This window comes from Symphodus melops (genome assembly GCF_947650265.1).
Source record: "Symphodus melops genome assembly, chromosome: 3".
Classification (NCBI taxonomy): domain Eukaryota; kingdom Metazoa; phylum Chordata; class Actinopteri; order Labriformes; family Labridae; genus Symphodus; species Symphodus melops.
The window spans coordinates 28,158,130-28,168,566 of record NC_136693.1 but is presented as its reverse complement, the minus strand read 5'-3'; the positions used below and the strand labels follow the sequence as shown (position 1 = coordinate 28,168,566).

Genomic DNA, 10,437 nt, shown 5'->3' with positions numbered 1-10,437 from the left:
CTTCTCTGTGCAGTCTAAAAGTACACACTTCCAAACAGTGTGTGTGTGTGTGTGTGTGTGTGTGTGTGTGTGTGTGACAGTAAAGAGTTAGTTGTCTCCAGCTGCAGCCCGGTGTACAAGCAGACATGATGTGGTCGGTTTCAGGTTGTTGTTTTTAGACATCAGCCCGCACAGTCGATCATGATGTTTCTTGTGTGTGTTTGTTTTGCTGAACAACTTGTGTTTTGCAAAAACTTTGATGCAAACAGGCTCGCCGTGTGTTTGGCTTCTTGAGTCTGTATTCAATATAAAAACAGTACAGAGGAAAAAAAAGAGGCACAACTCTTCTTGATATCCATAGTTGACATTTATAGAGGTCATACAAAAGCACTGTTGTACAGATCATTTATAAAAAGTACACCATTACAACCACAACATAAATAGTTCAGAATGCTGATCAGTACAAATATCTTGGTCCCGTTCCAGCGGCGGCAGAGAGTGACTATGGGAGATGGGGAGGACAAATGAATGCTTTATTGCTTTTACAGCTGCATCTATCTGCTGTTAGACTGAAACCCTTTCACAGGCAGGAGATTTCAACCTGCTTAGAATAAATAAGGACACTCTTCAGTCCAACACCCAGTGTCTGGAAAGCGTTGCTCTGAAGTTGAAGAGTGTTAAGGCCAACAGGGTTCGTCATTGACTCTTTTTAAAGAAATGTTCATTTTTCACTCTGACTGAATCCACACCTGAGGGAACTGATGGACAAAAACACTTTGGATCTTTTTTTTTTTTTTTTTCAAAGAAAAAAACAATAACCTAAAATAATAAACATTAGACTAAACACTGGATTTACTGTATGTCAAATCTGCACAACATCATCAACAGAACAATATATGTGGAAGCTGTCGCTGTCAAAAACTGACACGTTCATTTCAAAAGAATCCGATATCTAGTCTGCTTCATGTTAATAGAGACAGAAAACTCAAACCAGGGCTCTTCAACATGGTAGATTGCAGCGGATTTCAGTCAAGGCCAAGAGGTTCACAGAGTGTGAACGAGAATTCATCGACAACCTTCAAATCCTCTTTCCACTTCAATTCAGTCAAACACACAGGAATAAAACAAGAAAGACAGGCCAATCAGCTGTCAATAGAAAGGTTGTCAGGTTGGTCAACTTGTGAAGTTAACCAATCACAGCAGCAGCACAGTAGAAGTGACCTCCGACATCAACGGCAGGAAGGTGAAGGAAGCAAAGATCACAGGCTGAGATGTTATTCAGAGTGAAAGTGCGGTTTGGAGCTGACACTGATGCATGGAGAGTCTCTGTGCACGTCTCTGTCTCTGCCACGTTACATCGATTCATGGCCGCCAGGTATCAATACTTTTACAGCAAATGTGCTTTTTTTAAATTCTGAATTGCTGAAGGGGTTGCACAGTGCATTTTGAACACGTTGCATTGTTAAAGAACGACTGCAGTCGTACGTTTGTGTTCAGTTCGGTTCGATTAGACTTTGATCACAGCGTGGAAACAGACACAGTGTGAGGGTCAAATCTGTGAATCCTCTCATAATTGATTGCACTGTGATGGGAAACGTATTTACGATTTTATCTTTTTCATTTGTGGAGAAATAAAAAGACTGAAGTGAGATGTAGAGACTGAAAATGTTTTCTTCTTAGACAAAATGATTCTTGATTTATTTTATTTTTCTGGACCTGATATGCAAGAAAAAAAAAAGTTAAATTGCAAGATATTTTATCGCAATTATCAGCATATTGCAAATGTTCAAAATTGCAATATTATCGTATCGTGATTCCCACCCTGGGACTGATCTTCTGAGTCGGGCAGTGTCAGCGTCTCAGTGATCAAAGTTTGACTTGGTTGAAGGTTGAGGTCGATCATTTATCTGCTGAGTTAGCCATAAACGGTTGTTAATTGTTTCTATAGCAGATCATCACGCCGTCCCTCTCTGCTCTGCTGTGATTGGTTAGATTTGCCAAAACATATGGACTAACCCTGGACACGGCTGTTTGGGACCTGTTTGAACCCAGCTGTATTTAAAAATCTAACACTGATCTTTTCCTTAAACAGGGCAACAGAGTTCTCCTACTCCTGTGTGAGGGAACAATATACAATACTTTCTCTTCACTCGGCTTTATGCTCCCGTAAAAAAGTGTCAAGACTGCAAAAGAGGGAAACACAGAGTTACAAACTGTTAATAAGCTCTTAAGCTCAGCTGCTAATGATACAGTGAGGTGACTGTTTTATTATTTTTTTTATTTTGACTCCTGATTCCTGCAGCTATTCCTTCAAGGTCATCACTGGCAAGATGGCTTGGTACTGGTCCACAGAGCGACTTCATCCTTCAGTGATTCTGGAGACTCGACTGAGCTGATCAGGCTCTGTCACAAAATCTGCAGTCTTAGATGCCTTCAAACACAAACTGTAAAGCTCCATCTGCTCGCTGAAAAAATAGGTCACGTGTTCTCTTTTGAGCCCGTGTTTTGAACACATCGTTTAAAAGTGACGGTGACATATGTTTACTGGAGGAGAGCAGCTCCCGCTACACCTGACACAGCTACATGATAACATGAACGCTACGAGATGACACATTGTTACTCGCTCTACTTCTCATTTACATTTCAGTCACAAACTGCAGCGTCGAGATTCCTCCTCCCTATTTTTAATAAATGCACCCATCACATCACTGCAGGAGTTCTGTCTTTACAGTAATGATTCTGTGGTCGTCTTCAGCTTCAACAACCTCGAACTGGTTTCTTACGTGTCTGAAAGTTTAAGGACCTGATTCAAATATCTGTTTTCCACTTTTTCTGGCTGTGATCAGTCTTTTATTTTCTTCTTTCATCTCGCCTCTGAACACAGGCTTCATGCTGTAATCCATACTGAGACTGAAGGGCAGCATTAGGCACATTTGCTGTGGTGTAAAGTGGAGCAGGTTCTCTCTCTCTCTGCGTGCAGACTGATTGAGACAAGAACATCACCTAAGGCAGCAGGCTCTTTGTTGATGATGCAGCTTTAAAAAAGGTTGTGACAGTCAAAATGTTCTTTTGATCTCTTCATTTGCTCGCCCCTTTTTGCCTTTTGATTTTGATTTTGATTTTTTTTTTTGAAATTCTACCTCTACACTGCTTTACCAGGCGAAATGACACCCGTGTTTTAATGTGGGACGAGCTCGGCAAACCACAACAGAACGTCATCGCCCTCACTCGTCGGCACCAGGTTAGGTGTAATGTAGCCTCCCACCACTAGCTGGGGCTTTAGCTCTGGTTAATGTCTAGGGCCTGCGTGAAAGCATCTTGCAAAAAAATTGAATGTATGCTATGTCAGATTAAAATGGACCAAAGGGGGCGCCAGATATTTTATGTGAATTGTACGTGGTGCTACAGCGCAAACCGTGGGTTTGAATCGGACTTTGGCTCTTTGCTGCTCTTCAGCTGCCCTGTTCAATAAAGGCCAACAAAATAACAGTAATAGTGACTGGAGCGATTCTCTTAACGTTTGACTTGCTGACTCGTCTGAATTTAAATGAGCTTTTAAATCGACCGAGGCATTAGCTGCTAGGAATATCCTCGTTTTAATTCTTCTTCACCTCTGGTTAGATACCATCACGTTTCTACTCAGACAGTGGAGAATAAAATTGCAGCGTGCTGCAGAGCATCATCTGCTAACATCGGGTTTAAAATCAGTTCAGCCATCTTAAGTGACAGTCATCAGCCCTCTGCAGACAGTGATGGGTACATAGACAGAGACGGCTGTTCATCATACCAACCAAGGAGCTCAAATACTTTCAGGGTTACACCGGGGGCGTCGTGGTTCACTGATTCAGCCTTCGCTACAACGTGTTGAGTGTGCTCTAAGCTTTGGTTGTGAACTTTAAACACAGTAAACTTTGAATCTTCAAATTAAGAAGAAAAATACTCTCCTGGTAAAATGTGTCAGACCATTTCAACAAAGAACAAACGATAGTTTGACAAAGACCTCTCGTCGCAGCAGACAGTGAGCACAGTTCCTGGTAATGCAGACGGCGTTGAGGCTTGTTTGAATACAGTAGCACAGTTGTGATAGGACAGCTGTAATGCTTGAGATGATATGAGGTAAGAAGGAGTGAATACAGTGAAAGGATGCGAGTGGGAAGTTCAGACATCCTGTCAGAGTCTGTCACACCCCTGCTGGGTTTCATCTTCTTACTGTGTGTCGGTTTAAAAAGCACATCCAAGAATGTGTCAGTCTTAGTGTGTGTGTGTGTGTGTGTGTGTGTGTGTGTGTGTGTGTGGGATTAGGTGTGTGTTGTCGTATGGCTGCAGGGAGGAGAATTTGTCGTATGAACTCTTTCATGTTTAATCTCCAGATTATAACAACTACCAGTATGTGGCTTCTCTACATTTTTGGACATTTCACTCAACAAAGATTAACTGTTAAGTTTGTCTTTAAAGATCATTTGATAGTGTTTGATTGTGAGGACTCTCAACAAGGAGTGGAAAACCGACATTTACAGTAAGAGTGGTATCGACCTTGTCATCTGCCTTCGGGTAAAACATTCCTCAAAACTTGGGTTTGTCCTTAAAACACTCGCTGGTCAAAAATAAGGCAGTACAGCTTTCTGCTACTAAAAGTTTCCCTTATTGGAGATACTTCATTTTTGAATGCGCCCTCTCATGCGACTGCTCGTGACACCCTCTTATGTGTGTGTGTGTGTGTCATGGAATCTGGAGCTGCAGTTCCTCTTCTTCCTCGTCCATGTCGCTGGTGGGACCGTCTGAGTTTTCAGGACCGAACCTGGCCGATCGCATCTTCCCGAACAGAGTGGGACCCTGCTGCTGCCGTCGCAATCTGGGGGAGAGTGAGAGAGAGGGAGAGAGAGAGAGAGAGAGAGAGAGAGAGAGAGAGAGAGAGAGAGAGAGAGAGAGAGAGAGACATTACAGATTTAAAAACATAAAGATGCTAAAGATTACCACGGTGCTGCAGATGATTGCGAGGTGGTTCCTGGTTTGAATCCCAGCCTGACAGGAGCCTCTCTGGGTGGAGTTTGCATGTATGGGTTCTCTCCGGGTGATCCGGCTTCCTCCCTCAGTCTAAAGACATGCTTGTTGGTTAATTGGTGACTCTAAAATTGCCAGTAGGTGTGAGTGTCTGTCTCTGTATGTCGGCCCCGTGATTGACAGCTCAGGGTGTAACCCCGCCTCTCGCCCAATGGCAGCTGGGATTGGCTCCAGCCCCCCTTTGACCCCGAACTGAAGGAGCGGTAAAGATAATGGATGGATTGATAAATAAGAAAAGCAGAGGATGTTTGTCTGGTAGGAGTGTACACAGTGATGTTTGACGTTCTCTTATTGAGGGTCTCTTACCTACGATGTTTTGGAGAGAGGATGGATGGTAGTTGAACAGAGAAAATGTTAAATTGAGCTGAAACTCCATCAAAGGTTAAGTGATCACATGGAAAAGGTCAACATGTTCACTGGAGGTCAAAAAAAAAAAACCTTCTGTCCGTCCCCGAGGAAAAGTCAAGGAGGTGAACAAAGTGCAACGATGATGCTTCAGAGAACAAAAGAAGAGTTTGTCACTGACGAGACAAGCATGAGTAATGTGCCGACATCCTGCCGCGTGGATCAACGACCTCACATCGACATCCAGGAGCCACAGTGCTCTCCATCCTTCCATCCATTCACTACGTCAGCAGTTCTCCCAAAAACACTGAGAATCAAATCCATGGTGTTCTGCTGAAACATAAACTCTGTTTTGAACAAAACAAAGCTCTGAGTAAGAGTTTAATAACAATGACTCAGTCTCAGTTTGGTTTTCCTATTTGCATCTTTTTCTGTTCCAGCTCCACTCAGGCTGTGCGGCTGAATGTCATCGTCTCCTGCACAGTGATATAGTGACGCCGAGACCCAATACACACTTGATTCTGTTCAATATAATCTATTCATGACGTTCATTACACAATATCACAAATCGCCCACACAGTTGTGTCATGTCATGACAACAAATCCTGTTTTTTTTTTTAACTGCAGTCCAGTGTTGACACAGAGCTGTGTACGAAATCTTGATATAATGAGCAGGAAGTGCAACAGTTTCCTATTTCTGTCCTTCGTGTAAAACCAATGAAACGCCTGAACTGGCGTATTGTAACTTTGCTATAGCTGTGTGATTGACTAGAATCCCTTCTGGACCAGAACAGAGTCAATAATAAACACAAACACCTTCCATGTGCAGCCTCTCTCTCTCTCCTCAGTCTCTTCCATCAGACGACTGTCAGCGAGAAAGAAATATGAGAATCAGAGTGACGATCGGAGACATCATCAAAACGTTTCAACCTCAACACAAACTCACCACTAAAACGATTTCTACTGAGCCGCCGAGCACGAAGCTAAACATGATTGATGAGTATCAGTCCACAGGAAGAGACAGACACAAACTGTGTTGTGGTCACTGCCCCACTGAACAATGAGGAAGATTAATGACTTTCATGATTACTGCCACAAACAGAAACATGAGAACCTGCAGATCCAACGCCGGTTCCTTTTGTTTTAATGAAGACGATACAGAATGACACTGATATATATATATACTGTATTACGACGGTCATGTCTGCAAGAGGACATCTCCTAACAGTTATCAAAGGGGCGTCACTAACAAGCATGCATTGAGTTCAAATGTTCAGGGCAAAAAGAGAGGACAGAAGCTGTTTCTGCATCTTCTAATAACAGCAAATGTGAAATAATGGGCAACAAAAGGCTTGTTGTCGTCTCACGCAGCACAGCAGGATCAACTTATGTCACATTTTCTACAAAAGAAAAATACTCTTTAAATCTTCAGGCAGAAGTTTGCACTGAGACGAGCGCACGGGAGAAATGGACTCACTGGGTATGTTTGATGAAAGTTCAACATGAACAAGGCGGTGCTGCTGGGAGCTGGTTGGACTCAGACAAGCAGTTCAACATGCAAGGTGAGCGGTGTCGTCCGGTCATCCACCTGCTCTGTGAGCCGTCGGGACATTTAGTGTTGACACATGACCTCCGTCACTAAACAGGTTAAGTTCATGCTTGATTGATGGGCCAGAGAAGAGTAATGAAAGCAAACACAGAGATGTAGTTTGCAGACACGTTTCACTAGAAGATGTCTGTGGACGGTGGGAGGAGTGTCATCTCGGGCTCCGAGCAGAGTGGGAGCCAGGTAACAGGAGGCGGAGCTGGAGGAGGGCGAGTGTCATCTTTTCTTGAACAGATTTGATGGTGGGGGCCACGTTCACCCCTCCCCCTGATTTTTGACCATCTGCCTTCCTTAACCCCTCTCCTTCCAACGTCACCTTCCCTCACACCTTTTTTTGTTTGACAAAAACTAAATGACACAAACACAGAAAATGTACAAACACACACACAAACCTTCAGTGTACGTGTGTGCTAACTTGTGTCACCAGCACAAAACAGGCAGGATGAAATGAGGCAGTTAGCATGACAAATCCTCTTCAGCATGATGAGACACGCACAGTAATGTCAAGGCATAAAACACGCACACACACGCACGCACACACACACACACACACACACACGCACACATGAGTTAAGCAGTGTCTGACAAACTCAATGAGAAAAAAATCTGAATGAAGAAACGCTTCATCCACACCCTCTACAAGAACACACACAGATTTGTGTCAGTCTCTGAAGTGGTTGCCATGCCGACACCCCTGTCACTCCTCCACAGAGCAGAGCAACAAGAGAGCTCTCTGTTACTACGGTAACCTGCAATTGGGAGCTCTGCGATTGGCTGCCGAATGGCGGAGCGACGACGTGTAGAAAATGGAGAGGCAGAGAGCAAGCATGGGAGGACACAAGCACACACACACACACACACACACACACACATACATACACACACACACACACATGCACATACACACACACACACACACGCACACACACACACACACACACACACACACACACACACACACTAACAAGTTAATCTCCACATAGTCGGGGAAGTGGGTGCTGGGGCTCCCAGTGAGCCCAGCAGCTACACATCACACACACACTTACACACACACCTGGACAGGCAGTGTGTGGAGGTCGGGCCTTCATGGTTGTCTAGTTGTGTTTGGGACTGAGAGCAGTGACTGAACATGGCAGCACTCTTGCTATGAGTACAAAAATACTTTGACATAAGCCTTTTTAAAAGACAATCCCTTTTGGATTTTCAAAATAAAATCTCTGCAGCAGTGAAATCCATGATGGTGATTTTGTTATAAACTGCTTTTTCACCATTTCAAAAGAAAAGGTATTTTGTGTAAGATGATTCAGCAGCTAGACATTTAAAACATATGATTTGGGCTCTCTCTCTCTCTCTCTCTCTCTCATGCTCATACTTCTGAATACTTCTGAACAATATAACATGAGAACACTTTAATGCCCTGTGTGTAAAGTGTCCCCAAATCATTCAGAAATAAACATTATATCTAATAGGTTTGAACCCTGAACTTGAAAGTGTGTTAAATACACAAAAATTACAATTTGATTGACATGAATCAGACTTCTGAACACAAAGAAAATACTGAAATTAGAGAAAGAAATTAGAGCTCGCTGATTATTTATTCTTCAACAATTCAAAGATTCCTCCTGTTTCTGTGTGTGTGTGTGTGAGAAACTGTGTGTGAGGGTGTTTGTTTGCGTGTATTTGCACGTGATTGTTTGTTTGTGTGTGGGAGAGATTGTGTGTGTGTGTGTGTGTGTGTGTGTGTGTGTGCGTGTTTGTGTGTGAGTGTGTGTGTATGTGTAGGTGTTGTTGTGTGAGTGTGTGTGTGTGTTGTTGTGTGTGTGTGTGTGTGTGTGTGTATGTGTTGTTGTGTGAGTGTGTGTAGGTGTTTGTGTGTGTGTGTGTGTGTGTCCTACCTGGACTGCAAGTGTTCCAGTTGCACCTGCAGGTTCTCAGTCTGTTCTACCTGCTCGTCCAGAGACCTCTGCAGCTTCCTGGTCTGATTGTGAGACTCATCCAACTGGAACACAACAAAACACAAACACACTTACACACAGAGACACTGGTACGACAGCTTCCATGTTTGCATGGACTCAGAGCCTACAACATACACTAAATAAAAACATCATGTTAAAACAGGCTCTACATTCAAACCTGTCAATGTTTCTAAAATCATAAATCTGCTTCAACATTTTACTGGATTACAAAAAGTTGGTTTTAATACTAAAACACTTCTGAAAATATTTTTCTTAATGAAAGCCTTCAAAACACCAAAGTCTGGGAGCTGAAGCTGATCAAAAGGAAAACACACACAGTGTCACTTCCAGAGTCCACTGGGGCCCGAAGCAGGAATCAACACGGGGCCCCTCCAACCACCACCATGTCTGCGAGTTAAAGATGAACCTGTTTGTCTTTTTGTTTCTCACTGTTGGCCGGTTTTGAATAAGTGTTTTATTTCGGTGAAAGAGTCCCGGCTGATGTTTTGAAATCACTCTGATAACAGATAAATGATGATGGGATTAGTATTGCAAACAGCCATGTCCTCTCACCTCATCTTCGGCCTGACCGAGCTCTTTCTTCAGCTCCTCCACTCTGAGTCGTAACTTCTTGACCTCGGCCTCGTGGCTCTCCACCCTCCGGTTGGCGTGGGAGAGCTCTGCCGTCTTCTCCTGGAGCTGCTTCTTCAGTTTGGAGTGAATGTGGCGAAGATCGGCCAGCTCCTGAGGACGCAGCACACCGACAGAGAGTTACACTTTCAGGAAGGGATTCTGGTCAACCTGCATTACAGTCTTCTTGTTAAATCCTGAATGTTTCTGACTCATCCTGCAGATGATTGCGCCAAACAAAAGGTCAAGTCTGTTCCATCCACTGAAAAGAAACCAGTGATATTGAATACAAGAAGCTCATATTTAGTTGTGTGTTATTTTATGAAGGGAAAATGAGGGAATAACTCCCTCGCACGCTTCACAACGCTCGTGTTTCAAACTCCAGCAGTTAGTATTTGTGTTCGCTCGGGAAAATCTGCACTTGGAGCTAATGGCATCATCAATAATGCATTGTTGTCACTCACAGCACTTTTATGTGCGTTGATGGTGATTCAGCCTCCCTCTATGCGGTCTCACACCGAACAGCTCCCCAGACAACGCAGCTTCCAAGAAGCTCTCTGAACCTATACGGCCTCACGTCCGAGAGGAATCAAAATATCTCCTGGAACAATAAAAAAGACGAGCTGCGAACGAGGAGTGGGAAATGCTCTTCACATTTGTAGTCATTAATATCTGTGTGACCTTTTTCTTTTAATCGCTAGATGCATTACGTTTGACTCTTTGTGCAGATATCTCCTAAAGCTTGTTGTGGTGCTCTGATTCATTCTTACATTCACAGAGGTGCTGCGTCTTGTATTTAGAGAACAACTGGTTTCTATCTTTTGTTCAAATAAACACACATTCCAGTAGAGGCAGCTCATG

General features: G+C 43.4%; 1 protein-coding gene across 1 annotated transcript in view; it reads right to left on the bottom strand.

Moving 5' to 3' along the window:
• Positions 1-3,060: 3,060 nt before the first annotated feature.
• Positions 3,061-10,437, bottom strand: part of ccdc102a (coiled-coil domain containing 102A) — a 47,352-nt gene continuing 39,975 nt past the window's right edge. Inside the window, exons 8-10 of the mRNA XM_079339027.1 lie at positions 9,520-9,690; positions 8,887-8,990; positions 3,061-4,831 (exon numbers count right to left, since the gene is read on the bottom strand). Of these exons, the coding sequence (XP_079195153.1) occupies positions 4,699-4,831; positions 8,887-8,990; positions 9,520-9,690 (408 nt within the window). The 3' untranslated portion in view covers positions 3,061-4,698. The remainder of the gene's footprint in view (positions 4,832-8,886; positions 8,991-9,519; positions 9,691-10,437) is intronic.